Source organism: Pan troglodytes, chromosome 1, assembly GCF_028858775.2.
Source record: "Pan troglodytes isolate AG18354 chromosome 1, NHGRI_mPanTro3-v2.0_pri, whole genome shotgun sequence".
In the NCBI taxonomy this organism is placed as follows: Eukaryota; Metazoa; Chordata; class Mammalia; order Primates; family Hominidae; genus Pan; species Pan troglodytes.
Genome location: NC_072398.2, coordinates 220015707 through 220034958, shown reverse-complemented (window position 1 = coordinate 220034958; position 19252 = coordinate 220015707). Strand labels below are relative to the sequence as shown.

The 19252-nt window shown below is 51.0% G+C and overlaps 2 protein-coding genes across 6 annotated transcripts in view; both read left to right on the top strand.

Moving 5' to 3' along the window:
- PLOD1 (procollagen-lysine,2-oxoglutarate 5-dioxygenase 1) overlaps positions 1 to 3753 on the top strand; it is a 41306-nt gene extending 37553 nt beyond the window's left edge. For both annotated transcript variants that reach the window (XM_001142788.8, XM_016954160.4), the window contains 2 exons: positions 1088 to 1213; positions 2869 to 3753. In XM_001142788.8, coding sequence (XP_001142788.3) covers positions 1088 to 1213; positions 2869 to 3024 — 282 coding nt within the window. In that variant the 3' untranslated portion in view covers positions 3025 to 3753. The remainder of the gene's footprint in view (positions 1 to 1087; positions 1214 to 2868) is intronic.
- A 4631-nt stretch (positions 3754 to 8384) lies between these two features.
- MFN2 (mitofusin 2) overlaps positions 8385 to 19252 on the top strand; it is a 33234-nt gene continuing 22366 nt past the window's right edge. Inside the window, exons 1-4 of one of the 4 annotated variants that reach the window (XM_016954183.4) lie at positions 8428 to 8688; positions 10211 to 10355; positions 10751 to 10832; positions 17400 to 17578. In XM_016954183.4, the coding sequence (XP_016809672.1) occupies positions 17404 to 17578 (175 nt within the window). In that variant the 5' untranslated portion in view covers positions 8428 to 8688; positions 10211 to 10355; positions 10751 to 10832; positions 17400 to 17403. Of the gene's footprint in view, positions 8689 to 10210; positions 10356 to 10750; positions 10833 to 17399; positions 17579 to 19252 lie in introns of all 4 variants that reach the window. The other 3 variants (XM_063786079.1, XM_514395.8, XM_009448409.5) reach the window with 3 other exon arrangements.

Below are 19252 nucleotides of genomic sequence, written 5' to 3'. Positions count from 1 at the left end.
CCGGCCAGCGTGCCCACTCCCTCCCTAGCCACAAGCCTGTGCCCCACGCCTGGGCCCTGCTTCGTCCGAAGCAGCCTTCTTCCAATAGTGAGGAAAACCCTGAACTCCTGTTACTGACAGTTGTCATTCATCCCTTGAATGCTTACTGTGGTTCCCTGGAAACAATTACCTGGCTGGCCTCGGTTAATTCTCACAATTCTTTCCAGTGCTATCACTCATGTGTCTGTCCACTGCTACCTTGGCTTTCTCCAGTCCTCACTCAGTTCCTTCCTTGGTCTCTGGTTTCTCCAGATACCTGCCCATGGCGTGCCTGGGTCCTGCCTCAGGGAATCCAGCCTGGAGAGTTGCCAGAAAGGGTTGTGAGGATTGGATGCCCCCCTTTGTCTTTGTCTTTTCATTCATTCCTTCGTTCCTTTCTTCCCTTCCTTCCTTCCTCTCTCTCTCTCTCTCTTTCTTTCTCTCTCTCTTTCTCTCTCTCTTTTTCTTTCTTTTCTTTCGCACTTGTCACCCAGGCTGGAGTGCAGTGGCGCAATCTTGGCTCACTACAATCTCCGCCTCCCAGATTCAAGCGATTCTCCTGCCTCAGCCTCCCAAGTAGCTGCGATTACAGACGCCCACCACCATGTCTAGCTAATTTTTTGTAATTTCAGTAGAGATGGGGTTTCACCATGTTGGCCAGGCTGGTCTCAAACTCCTGACCTCAGGTGATCCACCCACCTTGGCCTCCCAAAGTGCTGGAATTACAGGCGTGAGTACCATGTCCGGCCTCCTTCCCTTTCATTTCTTCTCTTCCCTTTCATTTCTTCTCTTCCCTTTTCCTCCCTTCCTCCCTCCCTCCCTTCCTTTCTTCCTTCCCCTCCGTTCTCTTCCTTCCCTCCCTCTCTCCCCTCTGTCCATACATTTTTGTTGAGAACCTTTTCTGTGCCAGGTAGTTGCAGGCACTGGAGCATAGAGCCCCATGTAGACCTGGCCCCTGTAAGCTGACCTGCAGCAGGCCAGACCAGGCCCCATGTGTGCACCCGCCTCTCCTGGCCTTTGTGTCCTCCTTAACTAACACAGGCTCTCTTGTCCCCCTGCCTTGGTACAGGCCCAGTTTGACCTGGCCTTTGTCGTCCGCTACAAGCCTGATGAGCAGCCCTCACTGATGCCACACCATGATGCCTCCACCTTCACCATCAACATCGCCCTGAACCGAGTCGGGGTAGATTACGAGGTGAGCAGGAGCCAGCCGGGGTCAAGGGGCCGGCAATGGGGATGAGGAGGGCTGGCTGGGGAGAGCCTTCAGGGTGGTTGAGGCAGAGGGGCCCCAGGTAACCAGTGCCAGAGAACCAGAAAAAAAAGGATGTGGGTCTGTGGGAGGGCTTCCTGGAAGGCTTCACAGTCTAGCAGGAGGAGGGGCCAGGCTCTTAAGCTACTATTTTAAGAGATTTTTGGGCTCGGCATGGTGGCTGATGCCTGCAATCCCAGCAGTTTGGGAGGCCAAGGCAGGCAGATCACTTGGGGCCAGGAGTTTGAGACCAGCCTGGCCAACATGGCGAAACCCCATTTCTACTAAAAATAGAAAAATTAGCTGGGCGTGGTAGCACACGCCTGTAATCTTAGCTACCCAGAAGGCTGAGGCATGAGAATCTCTTGAACCCAAGAGGTGGAGGTTGCAGTGAGCCGAGATCGTGCCACTGCACTCCAGCCTGGGCAACAGAGCGAGACTCTGTCTCCAAAAAAAAACAAAAAGAGGTTTTTTGAACTTAGCCCTGGGCTGGGTGCTGTGAAGAACACTCATAAAAACAGCTATAATCTTTTTTTTTTTTTTTTTGAGACAGGTCTTGCTCTGTCACCCAGGCTGGAGTGTAGTGGCATGATCACAGTTCACTGCAGCCTCAACCTCCTGGGCCCAAGCAATCCTCCCACCTCAGCCCCCCAAGTAGTTGGGACCACAGGCGTGTGCCACCATGCCCAGCTAATTTTTTTCTTGCTTTTAGAGATGGGGTTTCACTATGTTGCCCAGGCTGGAGCTATAATTTTTTGAGAGCTTACAACAAACATATCAGGCATCCCTAATCCAAAGATTCTCAACCAGGAGCAACTGTGGCCTGCAAGGGACATTGGCAGTACCTGGAGACATAATTGGTTTTTACAACTATGAGGGGCTACTGGCATCTAGTGGGTAGAAGTCAGAGATGCCTGGGACAGCCTTCCACAGCAAAGTGTCTATAGTGGTGAGGTTGGGAAGCTTGATCCTCAGCTCTCAATTGTAACATCTCATTTAATTCTCACTACCCTGTTCTGTTTAACCCTCATTTTATAGAAGGGGAAACTGAAGCTCAGGTTGGTCACAGTTAGTAAAGAGTGGAGGTGATGTCTGCCCAGGGCTGCCTGACTCCAAGGCCAGAGCTCTTGATCACTTACTCTTTGTTTTTTTTTTTTTTTTTTTGAGACAGTCTCATTCTGTTGCCCAGGCTGGAGTACAGTGGCGCGATCTCGGCTCACTGCCTCCTGGGTTCAAGTGATTCTGTCTCAGCCTCCCGAATAGCTGGGATTACAGGCGTACGCTGCTACGCCCAGCTGGTTTTTGTATTTTTAGTAGAGATGGGGTCTCACCATGTTGGCCATGCTGGTCTTGAACTCCTGACCTCAGGTGGTCCACCCGCCTTGGCCTGCCAAAGTGCTGGGATTACAGGTGTGAGCCACCACTCCTGGCCACTACTCTTCATTTAGTGTCTTCCTTAGCAGCGCTTGTGGCTGTCACTCCAGAAGGCATCCCCAGGCAGGCAGTGCTGAGGGCCACTTGGCCATGACAGGAGATCATGACGGGAGAGCAGACGGGCACGGGGCGGTGGGGAAAGGCCACTGATGCTTTCTGTCTCCCAGGGTGGGGGCTGTCGGTTCCTGCGCTACAACTGTTCCGTCCGAGCCCCGAGGAAGGGCTGGACCCTCATGCACCCTGGACGACTCACGCATTACCACGAGGGGCTCCCCACCACCAGGGGCACCCGCTACATCGCAGTCTCCTTCGTCGATCCCTAATTGGCCAGGCCTGACCCTCTTGGACCTTTCTTCTTTGCCGACAACCACTGCCCAGCAGCCTCTGGGACCTCGGGGTCCCAGGGAACCCAGTCCAGCCTCCTGGCTCTTGACTTCCCATTGCTCTTGGAGCCACCAATCAAAGAGATTCAAAGAGATTCCTGCAGGCCAGAGGCGGAACACACCTCCATGGCTGGGGCTCTCCGTGGTGCTCTGGACCCAGCCCCTGGAGACACCATTCACTTTTACTGCTTTGTAGTGACTCGTGCTCTCCAACCTGTCTTCCTGAAAAACCAAGGCCCCCTTCCCCCACCTCTTCCATGGGGTGAGACTTGAGCAGAACAGGGGCTTCCCCAAGTTGCCCAGAAAGACTGTCTGGGTGAGAAGCCACGGCCAGAGCTTCTCCCAGGCACAGGTGTTGCACCAGGGACTTCTGCTTCAAGTTTTGGGGTAAAGACACCTGGATCAGACTCCAAGGGCTGCCCTGAGTCTGGGACTTCTGCCTCCATGGCTGGTCATGAGAGCAAACCATAGTCCCCTGGAGACAGCGACTCCAGAGAACCTCTTGGGAGACAGAAGAGGCATCTGTGCACAGCTCGATCTTCTACTTGCCTGTGGGGAGGGGAGTGACAGGTCCACACACCACACTGGGTCACCCTGTCCTGGATGCCTCTGAAGAGAGGGACAGACCATCAGAAACTGGAGAGTTTCTATTAAAGGTCATTTAAACCACTGAAGGGAAGATGCTCAGGGCGAGTGGGTGTGTGTGTGTCTTGGTGTGAGTGTCTGCAGGGAGAGGTTTTAAGAGCCCTCTTTTTTTTTTTTTTTTTTTTTTTTAAGAGTCTCACTCTGTCTTCCAGGCTGGAGTGCAATGACACGATCCCCGCTTTCTGCAACCCCTGCCTCCTGGGTTCAAGTAATTCTCCTGCCTCAGCCTTCCGAGTAGCTGGGCTACAGGCACCCATCACCACGCCTGGCTAATTTTTGTTTTTTTATTAAAGAAAGGGTTTCACCAGGTTGGTCTGGCTGGTCTTGAACTCCTGACCTCAGATGATCCACCCACCTCGGCCTCCCAAAGTGCTGGGATTACAGGCATGAGCCACCGTGCCCGGCCAAGAGCCCTCTTTTTAGAGCCTTTAAGAAAGGTCATGCTAGCCTCTTGACCTCCTGAGTAGCTGGGATTATAGGTATCCATGCCCGACACATTTTTGTATTTTTTGTAGAAACGGGGTTTCATTTCACCGTGTTGGCCAGGCTGGTCTCGAACTCCTGACCTCAGGTGATCCATCCGCCTTGGCCTCCCAAAGTACTGGGATTACAGGCGTGAGCCACCATTCCAGGCCTGAAAGTCTTTTAAAAAAGATTTTTGAGGCCAGGCACAGTGGCTCACACCTGTAATCCCAGCACTTAGGCTGAGGCAGGCGGATTACCTGAGGTCAGGAGTTTGAGACCAGCCTGGGCAACGTGGCGAAACTCTGTCTCTACTAATAATATAAAAAAATCAGCCGGTTGTGTTGGCATGCGCCTGTAATCCCAGCTACTCGGGAGGCTGAGGCGGGAGAATCGCTTGAACCCAGGTGGCGGAGGTTGCAGTGAGCCAAGATTGGGCCACTGCACTCCAGTCTGGGTGACAGAGCAAGACTCCATCTCAATTAAAAAAAAAAAAGATTTTTGAGTCTTTTCAGTTTCAAAATTGACTCATTGTAAATTCAAACAGCACAAATCTTAATCTTTCTCTCATCCTTTTCCCTCCAGCTGCTCAGTTCCTCTCTCTGAAAGCCACCATGTCTAATCTGTTTTTTGAATGTTTTTGAGCTGGTTTGTGCCGACACAAGCCTGTGTGTGTGTTTGTGTATGTTAGGGTTATTTTTGTTTTTGTTTTTGAGATGGAGTCTCACTCTGTCGCCCAGCCTGGAGTGCAATGGCATGATCTCGGCTCACTGCAACCTCTGCCTCCCGGGTTCAAGCAATTCTCGCGCCTCAGCTTCCCGAGTAGCTGGGATTACAGGCACCCGCCACCACGCCCAGCTAGTTTTTGTATTTTTAGTAGAGATGGGGTTTTACCATGTTGGCCACAGTGGTCTCGAACTCCTGACCTCAGATGATCCACTTGCCTCGGCCTCCCAAAGTGCTGGGATTACAGGTGTGAGCCACTGTGCCCGGCATAGGGTTGTTTTTAACTGTTAACTTTTTTCTGATTACAAACGCATCTTCACCATGAAAAAGTCAAACAAAATAGGTAACATGGGGGGCCGGATGCTGTGGCTCACATCTGTAATCCCAGTACTTTGGGAGGCTGAGGTGGGTGGATCACTTGTGGTCAAGAGTTTGAGACCAGCCTGGCCAACAGGGCAAAACCCCCATCTCTACAAAAAAAATACAAAAATTAGCCAGGTGTGGTGGCAGGTGCCTGTAATCCCAGCTACTTGGGAGGCTGAGCTGGGAGAATCACTTGAACCTGGGAGGTGGAGGTTGCAGTGAGCCAAGATTGCACCACTACACTCCAGCGTGGGTGACAGAGCAAGAACCTGTCAACAACAACAACAACAAAAAGTAATATGGACCGGGTGCAGTGGCTCATACCTGTAATCCCAGCGTTTTGGAGGCTGAGGTGGGAGGATCACTTGAGGCCAGGAATTCTCAACCAGCATGGCCAACATGGCAAAACCCTGTCTCTATTAAAAATACAAAAATAAGGTGGGCTTTATGGCACATGCCTGTAATCCCAACTACTCAGGAGGCTGCAGCACGAGAATCGCTTGAACCCGGGAGGCAGAGGTTGTAGTGAGCTGAGATTGCGCCACTGCACTCCAGCCTGGGTGAGAGAGCAAGACTCTTGTCTTAAAAAAAAACAAAAACAAAACGTAAGAAAGAAAGGTCTCCTGGAGTTGTACATCAGTGTGCTCTGCACCCATTCCCAGTAACACTCAGCACTGCTAGGAGTTTTGTCATCCCGAGGGTTGAAACGAGGATTCAGCCATCTCAATAAGAAACACATGTTAATGGGTTGAAACATATCTCCAAACTGTGAGATTTCCTCTACTTGCTGGGCAAGTTTGCAGATGTGTTTCAGAGATGAAGCCCAGCTGCTGGGCAGAGTACAAGACTAAATGGCTGGGAATGGATTCAGAGGTTCCTACAGCAGTCCAGGCAAGTGACCAGGACCTAGACCAACGCTTGCAGGGAAATTTAGGGAAGAGGAGGGAGTGGGCAGGGGAGATGTTTAGGAGAGAGAACATCCAGGCTTTCACCTGACTTGGGCAAGATTCTGCTAAAGAAGGAAAAGGAAGGCTGGGCGTGGTGGCTCACACCTGTAATCCCAGCACTTTGGGAGGCTGAGGCGGGTGGGTCACCTGAGGTCAGGAGTTTGAGACCAGCCTGGCCAACATGGTGAAACCCCATCTCTACTAAAAATACAAAAATTAGCCAGGCATGGTGGTGCACGCCTGTAATCCCAGCTAGTGGGGAGACTGAGGCGGGAGAATTGCCTGAGGCGGAGGTTGCGGTGAGCCAAGATGGTGCCACTGCGCTCCAGTCTGGGCAACAGAGTGAGAGCGAGACTCTGTCTCAAAAAAAAAAAAAAGAGGAAATGGAATTTATAGTTCCTGCCCTCAGAGAATGGAAGTGGAATTTAGAGTTCCTCTCCTTAGAGAGTCCAGAGATTGTGGAGGAGGAAACAATCCGACCCAGTACCAGGCAGCTAGCAGCTGAGGCCCCAAGGCATGCTACATCCCAGACAGGGCCCTGTCTACACCCTGAGGCTGAGTCTGCTTGTGGCCCCACAGTCCTCAGTCAGACCTGCGGGACACTAGGCTACTCAGAGGGCAGTGTGGGCAGGACAGCTCCCTTTGGCCATCCTCATGAGACTGATAAACCAGTCATTTCTATATCAGAGTACTGATTTGCCTCTTGAGGTTGTTTGTGGCAATAAATTGAGGTTGTTCTACCATGGTTATAGAGCAGCACCATCCCACAGAATTACAGTTTGACCCACAAATGCAAGCTACTTATGTAATTTTAAATTTTCTAGTAGCCACATTTTTAAAAAGAAACAGGTACAATTAATCTTAGTAATGTATTTAACCCAAATGACCCAAAATATTATCACTTCAACATGTAATCAGCATATAAATAGTAATGGGCTAATAGCCCTGCACTGTGGCAGGTACCTGTAACCCCGCATTTTGGGAAGCCGAGGCAGGAGAAGATTGCTTGACTCCAGGAGTCCAGGAGTTCAGGAGACCAGTCTGGGTAACAAAGTGAAATGCTTCCCCATGTCTACAAAAGATAAATACTAGGCATGGCTGCAGCATCTGTGGTCAGCTACTTGGGAGGCTGAGTGAGGTGGGAGGATTACTTGAGCCCAGGAGTTCGAGGCTGCAGTGAGCCGTGATTGCACCACTGCACTCCAGCTTGAGTGACAGAGTGAGACTCTGGCTCAAAGATAGATTTTTTTTTTTCTTTTTTGAGACGGAGTCTCTGTTGCCCAGGCTGGAGTGCAGTGGCATGATCTCGGCTCACTGCAACCTCCACCGCCCGTGTTCAAGCGATTCTCCTGCCTCTTCCTCCCGAGTGCACTATCATGCCTGGCTAATTTTTGTATTTTTAGTACAGACGGGGTTTCACCATGTTGGCCAGGCTGGTCTTGAACTCCCGACCTCAAGCGATCCACCCGCCTCGCCCTCCTAAAATGCTGGAATTACAGGCTTGAGCCACCGCGCCCGGTCGATATTTTTTTTCCCTAAAAATTGAGATAGTTTAACAGCCTTTTTTGTCCTAAGTCTTATAGCGCATCTCCGTTTGCACTGGCTCAGGACTCGAGAGCCACACGTGGCTAGTGCCTACTGTTCTGGCGCGCTCAGGCTTGGAGCCTTCCCTGCGGAGGGCAAGTCCTGCAAGGGATCTGTTTGCTGCGGTTTCCTAGTAGTGTCTGCCGCATCACTGGGGCCCGGTGATCTGGGTAACCATGTGAGCTTGGGTAACCTCTCCTCTCCGTCTCCTGGGACTGCTGTGGACGTTAAACACAGCGGTGGATGTTAGAGACGCAGTTCAGTCACTGGCATTGATTCCCCGTTGTTGCTGCTCTTCTTTCCTCAAAGGCGACTGAAGGGCAGCAGGCCCATGCTCGCTTCTGTCTGCCCGATGAGTCACTTCACCCTAGGCCTGGCCCTCTAGAGAACACTCCTCTAAGATTACAGAATGCAAATCTGGATTCCAGAGCTGGCAGAGGCCCCAGGGTCAGGCTCTAGGACAACCGGCGAAAAAGCGGGAACCTCTACTCCACGCCCCTGGTTTTTCGCCCCTTGACAGCTTGAGGCTCCGCCCCGCTTTGCCCCGCCCCCCAGCTCCGGCCGACGCCCACCGGAACTACAGCCCCCATGATGCAGTGGGAGTCCGAGCCTCTGCGTCGTCCGCTTGGGACGCGCCGGCGGAGGAGTGGCGCGCTGAGGCGCCGCTCGAAGCGCCGAGTCGCGGGGCAGCAGAGGCGTAAGGAGTAGGCGGGGCGAGCCGGCTGGGCTCAGGGTCCACCAGCTCACCCGGGTCGAGGGGCAATCTGAGGCGACTGGTGACGCGCTTATCCACTTCCCTCCTCCCGCCTCCCCCCGGGGTGGCGCTCGCTGGTGACGTAGTGAGTGTGATGGCCGCCGCGAGGCCGGGAAGGTGAAGGTGAGAGGGCGAGCAAGCCGGGGTGGCGGGGACTGGCCCGGCCCGGCCCGGCGAGTCCTGAGCAGCTCGGCGTGGGCCGACGGGATTCTGGGGCCACGGGGGTCTGGGATGCAGTCAAGCGGGGGTCCCCACTCTCCGGCCTCGCCGCCGGGCCCTCCCCGGCCCTGAGAGGAGGGGGCGGGCCACGGGACCTGGGACTGGCGGTGGGGTCCCCTGTAGCTTCTCATCGCCCCCGCCTTTCCACCCTTCACGGCCATGTTCTACCCCTGCCCCATTCTCTATTTTTCATCCTGTCTTCATTTTGCTAGCATTTACTCAGCACCTGATAGGTGTCCACGTTCACCGCGGGAGCGCCCTGCCATCCCCACTTTGGGCAGTTACTGCCCTCTCGTTCAACCCTGTTTACTTGTATGACTTCTCACCGGACTATAAGGCCCTGGAGGGCAGGACTGTTTCTTATCCATTTCTAACGTGGCGCCTGACACACACAGAGAAGGCACACAGAAAATGTTGAATAAATAGCTGTTAAGACGCACGAAGGCAGAACTGCCCGTTACCCCCTCTCGTAATCCTTCATTGCCCTCTTTAAATTCTCAATCATCTCTCTCTCTCTTCTACCCAGAAAAGGGCTCTGGTTATCTCTCTTCTACCCAGAAAAGGGCTCTGGTTATCGGGCTCTGGTTATCCGCCTCTGGTGTCCCAAGGTTTGGGGCTTGGGGGAGGAAGGCAGCTCAATGTAGTTAAAAAAGAAAGGAGGCCGGTCGCAGTGGATCACACCTGTAATCCCAGCACTTTGGGAGGCTGAGGCGGGCGGATCACCTGAGGTCAGGAGTTCGAGACCAGCCTGGCCAACATGGTGAAACCCCGTCTGTGCTAAAACCAAAAACTAGCCGGGCTTGCTGGCACACGCCTGTAATCCCATCTACTCAGGAGGCTGAGGCAGGAGAATCGCTTGAACCCGGGAGGTGGAGGTTGAGCCGAGATCGCGCTGCTGCACTCCAGGAGCTTTGGAGTCAAAGGGAGCTAATATTTCAGATCCCAGCTTAGACAATTGACTAACAGTCTATAAATCTTCAAGTATTCCAGCCCTCTGTCCCATGGAATAGAGAATTAAGTGAGATACTTTATAGTAGCTGAACACATTGGCTTTCAGTCAGTTCTTCTGTTCCTCAATAGTCAGCTGTTCCACAGTCCTCAAGCCCAGTTTTGTTCCTAGTTTTGCTCTGTCCTCTTCTCCCCTCTCTGGATGTACCTTTCCCAGGGCTCCTGCAGGGACCTCCGTGGTGCCTCAAACCCGCACATGGCGGAATACGTGTGCACAGCCAGGATTGGTCCCACACCTCTGCGTTTTTTTCCCCAGGGCACTTCCTCACATGCCAGCGCAACTCCCCAATACCTCAATGAGTAAGCTTCCCTCAGGGATGAGTTTGTTTGGCTTGAAACCTGATTAGACATGTTTTGTACACCAGTGGATTTTTTTTTTTTGGACACCTGATCCATCTCCCTTTTCTTTTCTAATAAGTCAGGACTGGTGGAGTCAACACAGTCAATCAATAGCCAACCTCAACCTGAGACAGGACAGAAGAGAACTCAGAATCTTTTTGTCTTTTGGACTTCAGCCATGTCCATGATGCCTGCCCTGTGAAGATCTCTCACCATCCAAAAAAGTAAGTAGTAGCTGTGACTTCTGGCACCCTGGATTTGAGCTGAGTGGACAGGGGTGTGCTCTCCTGGACCTCTGGTGGCAAGTCTCTTGGATGGCATCCTCTTTGTATAGAGCCACAGCTTTCTAACTTGTGTTGAAAAACTACCGTATCTCTTTACTTCCGTGAAGGATTTCGCTGGTTGCTTAGAGAGCCTGTTTAAAAGTTGACAGTTCAGAAGTGGCTGGGATCTCTTGGGGTCCCTGAAGAATTAGTCTCTGTCTCCCTCATTTGGTCTTCTCTGCTGTGCTGGCTCTTCCCCATCTTGGCCCAGCACAGGTTGGCTCCTTGTCACTGCTCTTCTAAGACTCTGCTCTGTCCCCTTTACCCTGTATACTCTTTTTGTTTCGATTTCTCAGCTTCTCTTTTCCAGTTGTGCCAGCAGACGATCCGTGGATCCATTTTATTTTCCCTGCTAGGAGTTGCTGTACATAACACTGGGTAAGGAGGTGGTGTGGATTCAGGGACTGTGCTTGGGATCCAAACACACCTTGCAGTGAATTTTGCTACTGCTGTCTCTACACCCAAGATACCTAATACTCCTCAACTAATAGCCTAGGTTGAGGCAAAGCTGTTGACCACCTTGGAGGGCTAATAGCAGTTTCCATTTAGAACTGGGTTCATTTCTGGTCTTAGGTTAATATTTATTAATACTGTGCCCCTGGCACTTTTTGGGGGTAGGGGCAGGAGAGTACCAGAAAGAATGGGCTTTTCCCTAAAGTGTGATCCTCGGGATTTTAAAAGCTATTACACAGAAGGGTTTTTTCATTGAATATATTTGTGAAATGCTGAATTCAACACAGTTAAACTAGTGTCTTTACAACAAGGCTTCCTTCCCAAACTCTTTTGCTGTGCTCACGTGCTCCACTGAGGGAAATGGTAGCATATGGTGTTTTTTGTTTGTTTGTTTTTTGTTTTTTTTTTGAGACAGAGTCTTGCTCTGTCACCCAGGCTGGAGTGCAGTGGTGCGATCTTGCAGTGGCGTGATCTTGGCTCACTGCAAGCTCTGCCTCCCGGGTTCACGCTATCCTCCTGCCTCAGCCTCCCGAGTAGCTGTACTACAGGTGCATGCTGCCACGCCTGGCTAATTTTTTGTAGTTTTAGTAGAGATGGGGTTTCACCATGTTAGCCAGGATGGTCTCGAACTCCTGACCTTGTGATCTACCCACCTCGGCCTCCCCAGAGTGCTGGGATTACAGGCGTGAGCCACCGCGCCTGGCCTAGCATATGGTGTTTTACAAATTGATTCTACTATTGAACCTTCTTTACATGGGATATTGGGTGCAAGTCGAGTACTGTGGACCACGCTTTGGGAAGTGCTGCCAGAAACTACCCAAAACAGTAATCTCCAGAGCACTTATGAGGCAGTCACAGCTTGAAGTGTGACGCTTAGTGTGTCACTGATGTTGGAGCTGGGCTCTCAGGCTATGCTTGCGGGATGGTCCCCACGTGCCTGTGGCGAGGTCTGTGGTGAAGCAGAGATTATCAAGGCTTTCCAGAGGCAGAGGAGGAACCCAGCTGCCCTGCATCACCCTGGAGGAGTAGGGAGTCAGCAGTCAAAGCCTTGAGATAATTGGGGAACACAGGATGTGATAAAAACCAGAAGTCTGTGATGTTGTTTGTTCTCTATGAGGCATCAGAGGAGGCTTCATGGAGCGGGTGACACTTGAGTTGGGTCTGGAAGGACAGTAGGAGTATGCCAAATGGGTGGAAAAGGAAGGAGGATTCCAGGCAGAAAGCAGCTCATGCAACACAAATGTGGAATCTCAGCTTGCAAGTTAGCAGAGCCAGATAAATCAGGCAGAGTTTGGAGGGGTTGACAGTAGGTTTTACGCCAGGGGTTTGGAGGCAGCTGCAGGCTGGGTGTTAGTGAGAGCAGGGAGGCTCCTGGACCGGCTGAGCTCCCAGCAGACCTTGTAACCTGGAGCTCCCAAGCTTCTACTGGTGTACACGCTGTTGAGTCTTGCAGTTAGTGAGCACTAATGCTTTTGGTTTTATATCTCCTGGGCTTGCAAACATTGACCAGAACTTAAAAGCACCTGCTTCTGATGGCAGGGAACTTGCTTCCTGCAGCAAGTCACTTCTGGAGTGGGTATCGCTGATCCTTCCCCAGCTGACCTTTTTTTTTGATCTCCGTGATAGCGGGTAAGGGAGTGGTGTGTGTGGTGTGAGTTGGCGGAGTTGCCTCTGCCCTTCCTGAAGGCTGGGTGTTCATGGAGAGAGTCTTGTGATCTTGCTGGTAGAGTTTGTTGTTATTGTTTTATAACATGTGAAGCTACCTTTAGCTCTTACTGTAGTGAAGCATGTTGCTTGCATCATCAACTTTAGTCTTCTCACAGTTTAGATGGTATTGTGGTATTAGGATATTGGTTTTCATCCACGGATCCAGGCTCATAACTCCTATCCACAGCCCTTGTTATGGTTTTTTGATATAATGTTAGGTGTGTTAGGCCTCAGGGGCAGGCCTCTGACCTTCTGCTCTCCTTCCACCCTAATCTTTCCCCACCTTTCTGATTGTGGGCCTTAAAACCCTCCCCTGAGAGGGGTGGACCCTGTATCCTGGGGGAAGGAATGCTGACGTCATGAAGCTTCCATAAAAATCCAAGAGGACAGAGTTCAGGGAGCTTGTGGATAGCTGAACACGCGGAGGTTCCTAGAGAGAGGCCTGCTCAGGGAGGGCACAGAAACTACACGCCTCTTCCCCCATACCTCGCCCTAAGCGTCTCCTTATTTGTATCCTTTGCGATATCCCTCATAATAACCTGGTAAACGTAAGTAAGTGTTTCCCTGGGCTAGGTAGGCTGCTCCATCAAATTAATTGAACTCAAAGAGGGGGTCATGGGAACCCCAGCCTGAAGCCAGTCGGTGAGAAATTCTGGAGGCCCAGACTTACAACTGGTATGTTTGAGGGGTGGTGGTGGAGAGGCGGGGCAGTCCTGGGGACTGAGCCCTCAACCTGTGGGATCTGACACTCTCTCCAGGTAGACAGCATGGGAACTGAATGAGAGGATACCCAGCTGCTGTCTGCTGGTTGGTGTGTGGGGAAGAAACCCCCTCACATTTGGTCACAGAAGTCTCTTGTGTTGATGATTATGGTGTGAGAGTAGAGAAAAAAGATAATTTGAGACAGTTTTTCTCTCCAGTAGGTGTCTTGTTTGTTGTACACATGAAGAAACCAAGGTTCTGTGATGAAATAACTTGCTTAAGTTTAAGCAGCCCAGAAATAATGTAGTCACAATTTGAACCCAGCTCTGCCTGATTACAAAACCTGTCATAGGTAATGCTATATCATGCCCCATCCTTGATCCCTTTTTTTTTTTTTTTTTTTTTTAAAGAGAGAGACTTCGCTCTGTCACCCAGGCTGGAGTACAGTGGCGAGATCTTGGCTCACTGCAAATTCTACCTCCCAGGTTCAAGTGATTCTCCTGCCTTGGCCTCTGGAGTAGCTGGGACTACAGGCATGCGCCACCACACCCAGCTAATTTTTTGTATTTTTCATAGAGACGGGGTTTCACCATGTTGGCTAGACTGGTCTTGAACTCCTGACCTCAGGGGAGCTGCCTGCCTCGGCCTCCCAAAGTGCTGGGATTACAGGCATGAGCCACCGTGCCTGACCCCTGATCCCTTTTCTGTTCCTTTTGGATGGCTTTCCTCTTGTGCCTGCCACATCCCCTCTTTCTCGAACAGTCTGATCTGCCAGGCCATGGCAAGCCTGATTTCAGCGCACTCTCCTTTGCTGCTTTGGAAGAGTGAGAGTAGCATTTTCTTTGCAGTTTCCTTTCTCAGAGCTGTACTGTCTTTAAGCCCTGGACATATGGCTTCCATGCTGAGAAAACATCTCTCATAGCTGTGGCATCATGCTGAGGAGGAAAGTAGAAACGGAAGTGGGGTCACTTCCTTCCCTTGTCTCCAGAGGAATCATTAACATTGCACAAGAACTTGTTGGTTTGGGCACACATGTGGGTCCCTATCCCGCTTTGGGTCGGTCTGTCTTCTGCCCACTCTTTGGGATGGTTAGTTACTAAAAGTCCGTTTTGGCATTTGGTCTTCATGTACCTCTTCCGGGTGTTCTTTCTGCTTTTCAGGACCTTGTGCAACATACTTTGGCCCCATTTGGAAGTTTTTCACGTGTGCTTGCTGGGGAGCAACACCTCATTTCCAATCTAGAGAGAGTGAGCTTACTGCTGGGTGGAGAACTGAGCAGTAAGATTAGGGTGGCTGGGGAGGCAGTGACAGACCCAGGCACAGTCAGCTGTGCACACACCCCCTCATCCAGGAGGGCCTTTGCCCTTTGACTTCCTGGGATCGGTGGGCTCTGCTCAAGAAGTAGCTTTCGCCGTGGTGGGACCTCTGAGGGACCTGGCAGGGGTCCACTTTTGGGGTCGGAATTCCCAGTCTTACCCTGGGCACTCCTTCTGGTGTGTACGCCTCTTTTTGATCTTTTTTTTTTTTTTTTTGAGATGGAGTCTTGCTCTATTGCTCAGGCTGGAGTGCAATGGCGCGATCTTAGCTCACTGCAACTTCCACCTCCCAGGTTCAAGCAATTCTTGTGCCTCAGCCTCCCGAGTAGCTGGGATTACAGGTGCCTGTCACCATGCCTGGCTAATTTTTGTATTTTTAGCAGAGAAGGGGTTTCACCATGTTGGCCAAGCTGGTCTCAAGTGATCCACCCGCCTGGGCCTCCCAAAGTGCAGGGATTATAGGTGTGAGCCACCATGCCCAGCCTCTTTTGACCTTTGACCAAAGACCTCTAGGACTTTGGAGTCAAGTCTCATGACCTCTAAAATGTTGTTATATGAAAAGATAAGCTACAAAGATATGTAGGATTGAGTGAGAGCAAGAGAGACAGTCACACAAAAATAGACTGTGATAATATGGCTGGGTGCGGTGGCTCACGCCTGTATTCCCAGCACTTTGGGAGGCCGAAGCAGATGGATCACTTGAGGTCAGGAGTTTGAGACCAGCCTGGCCAACATGGTGAAGCCCTGTCTCTACAAAAAATACAAAAATTAGCTGGGTGTGGTGGCACATGCCCGTACTCCGAGCTACTCAGGAGGCTGAGTGAGGCAGGAGGATCACTTGAACCTGGGAGGTGGAGGTTGTAGTGAGCTGAGATTGCACCACTGCACCCAGCCTGGGTGACAAAAGTGAGACTCTGTCTCAAAAAAAAAAAAAAAAAAAAAATTAAACAAAACGTTGGGCCGGGCGCGGTGGCTCATGCCTGTAATCCCAGCACTTTCGGAGGACAAGGTGGGTGGATCATTTGAGGTCAGGAGTTCAAGACCTACCTGGCCAACATGGTGAAACCCCACCTCTACTGAAAATACAAAAATTAGCCGGGCATGGTGGCGAGTGCCTGTAGTCCCAGTTGCTTGGGAGGCCGAGGCAGGAGAATAGCTTGAACTCGGGAGGTGGTGGTTGCAGTGAGCCGAGATCATGCCACAGCACTCCAGCCTGAGCGATAGAGCAAGACTCCGTCTCAAAAAAAAAAAAATGTTGGCTAGGCATGGTGGCTCACGCCTTTAATCCCAGCACTTTAATCCCAACACTTTGGGAATCCAAAGTGAGAGGATCATTGGAGCCCAAGAGTTTGGGAGCAGCCTGGGCAACATAAGAAGACCCTGTCTCTACAAAAAATTTAAAAAAAATTAGTGGGGCGTGGTGGTGCATGCCTGTGGTCTCACGTACTCAGGAGGCTGAGGTGGGAGGATTGCTTGGGCCCAAGAGGTTGAGGCTGCAGTGAGCTGTGATTGTGCCACTGCACTCCAGCCCAGGTAACAGCGAGATCTTGTCTCAAAATAAAAAATAAATAAGTAAATAAACAAAATGTTAACATTGCTTATCACAAAATGATGGGGTTATGGGTTTTTTTCCCCTTCAGTTTCCAAATTTTCTGTAGCACACCTGTGCTATACTAAAATAGACCAATAGTTGTGTGTGTGTGTGTGTGTGTGTGTGTTTTTTTTTCTTTGTTGAGACTTGGTCTGGCTCTGTCACCCAGGCTGGAGTACAGTGGTGCGATCTCGGCTCACTGCAACCTCCGCCTCCCAGGTTCAAGCAATTCTCTGCCTCAGCCTCCCAAGTAGCTGGGATTATAGGCAGCCACCACCACACCCGGCTATATTTTTTTTATTTTTAGTAGAGACGGGGTTTCATCATGTTGGCCAGGCTGGTCTTGAACTCCTGACCTTGTGATCCACTTGCCTCAGCCTCCCAGAGTGCTGGGATTACAGGCATAATCCACCATGCCTGGCTGTTTTTTTTTTTTTTTTTTTTTTTTTTAAATAGAGACGGGGGTCCTACATTGCCTAGGCTGGTCTCGAACTCCTAAGTTCAAGCGATCTGCCTGCCTTGGCCTCTCAAACTGCTGGGATTACAGGTATGAGCCACTGAACCTGGCCCCTAACCAATAGTGTTTTTATGTGGTCTTGCTCTGTCTCCCAGGCTAGAGTGCAGTGGACTGATCATAGGTCACTGCAGCCCAAACTCCTGGGCTCAAGTGACCCTCCCACCTCAGACTCCCAAGTAGCTAGGACTGCAGATGCATGCCACTGTGTCATGCTAATTTTGTTTTATTTTTTGAGACAAAATCTCGCCCTGTCGCCCAGGCTGGAGTACAATGGCATGATCTTGGTTCATTGCAGCCTCCATCTCCCAGGTTCAAGCGATTCTCCTGTCTCAGCCTCCCGAGTAGCTGGGATTACAGGTGTGTGCCATTGGGCCTGGCTAATTACTGTATTTTTAGTAGAGACGGGGGTTTCACCATGTTGGCCAGGCTGGTCTTGAACTCCTGACCTCAGTTGATCCACCTGCCTCAACCTCCCAAAGTTCTGAGATTACAGGGCTGAGACACTGTTCTTATCTCACCGTCCTTTGTTCTAGTTCTGGAGGTTGCAGTGACCTGAGATCCCCATATTCTTGATTCTCCCCCAAGCATTCCACCATCTCCCTAGCAGGATGTCCCGAGGTAGGTGTTGCTGGGTTCGCTCACGTTAGCTTCTCTTGCAGCGCAATGTCCCTGCTCTTCTCTCGATGCAACTCTATCGTCACAGTCAAGAAAGATAAGAGACACATGGCTGAGGTGAATGCATCCCCACTTAAGCACTTTGTCACTGCCAAGAAGAAGATCAATGGCATTTTTGAGCAGCTGGGGGCCTACATCCAGGAGAGCGCCACCTTCCTTGAAGGTAAGGGGGCACCAGCTCAGCCAGGCCCGCCTCTTACCTGTTTAGATATTTAGCTAGTGGGATTTGCGGGTGGGGAAGTATATCTCTGCTCCCAGGGAAGTCATAACCAGATAGCCTTAGAAATGCTCTGCTCTTGAAATCATGTGGAATTGGAGTCTGGGGAGATGAGGCCAGGAAGACGAGGGAACTGCCATTTAGTAATTACTTTAAGAAGTCCACATGTTTTGTTTCATTTAATCATGAAAGATAGGTGAATCTTATCCCCATCTACAAGGCAAGCAAATTGAGGTTTGAGAGTTGTCCGATACCCTGTAAGTAATAGATCAGGGTTTTACCCAGGTGTCTCCAACTCCGGAGCCCACGTGTTTTCCTTTGCCTAGTTCTGGCTGCCATTAATACCAGGCACTGTTTGGGTGTCAGTTATCCCTGACTAGGGCGCCCTTTCTTTGATATTTTTAGATTGGTGACAGAACTATAGGAAACTCACGTCACCTATGCCTTTTCTACTAGTTACTAATTTGAGCCCAACCTCTAGTTCTTTGTCTATCAGCAGAGAAGGACTGGTTCCCAGGGCCCCGCTCGTCTGAGTGTCAACTCCAGCACTGGCTTCCTCAGGCTCCCTCTTTAGAAGGACACTTTGGCGCCAGGTCCTGAGATTGTCTGTGGAGACCCAGTAACTGAGTCTTATCTGCCCTTGGTTTCCTCACTTGTGAAAGTGGGGCTCAGGTGTGAACAGTGGTTTCAAATTCTAGTCTGCAGAACCCTAGAAGTTCAGTGGTGGTGCTTCGGGGGTTGGCCCCTGGCTCAGGGGGGCCACCTTCTTTCCATTCTGCTTTCAAATAGAGCAGCTTGGCTTCTTGTTGTTTTACATGCCAGGCTGCTACACGAGGCTCCCTTTGAAGAAAGAGACTGTCCAACTTCATGCCCTCATCTGTGCCCTGCCCTTTGCATGGCGCTTGATGCCACAGAAGGTGTTTCCTAAATACTTGTTGAACTAAAATCTGAATTTTAAAGTAGTATGATTGGTAGTTGAAATAATCCCAACTCATTGCCTGTTTATCAGTGGCTATGGTGTGCCAGCCGTGTGCCAGGTGCTGGGCATGCAGAGATGGGGTAGATCAGGCCGCTCCCCTCTGGGAGCCCAGACTAACCCTCTTGGAAGCTCTGAGTCACCTACTCAGATGATGTTGTGGACAAACACATGCGTAATGCAGGTGTTTATGTGATGCATGCTTTGATTTCTCTGTGTGTGAAAATATGAGGCCTTCCCTGTTGTTTAAATGGAAGGGAAAGAGCTGGAGTGATCCTGAGCTGTGCTGGGTCAGAGAAAGAATGGTTCCTGCCTGGGGACTGTTTCTAACGGGCAGGTAACAAGAACTTGTTGGCCTGCTGGCTCTCGCTTTTAAGTGTAGTCACATGCTTGAGAGCCAGCTTCCTCCGAGGGACATTCCAAAGGCCATGCCCAGGTGCCCATATAAGGGAGGAATATTGATGCATCTGGGGCAGAGGTGACCGGTGGACATAGCGGGAGGGGAGATGGGGGTGTTGTTGACTTGGTCACTTCCTTTCATGGCGCTGGCTGCAGGGGAAATTCACTGGGCAGGCCCTTGTCATGCTTCAGATGCTTTCGGAGTGTCCTCAGGGCTGGGGCCTGTCAGCCTCATAGTTCCCAGG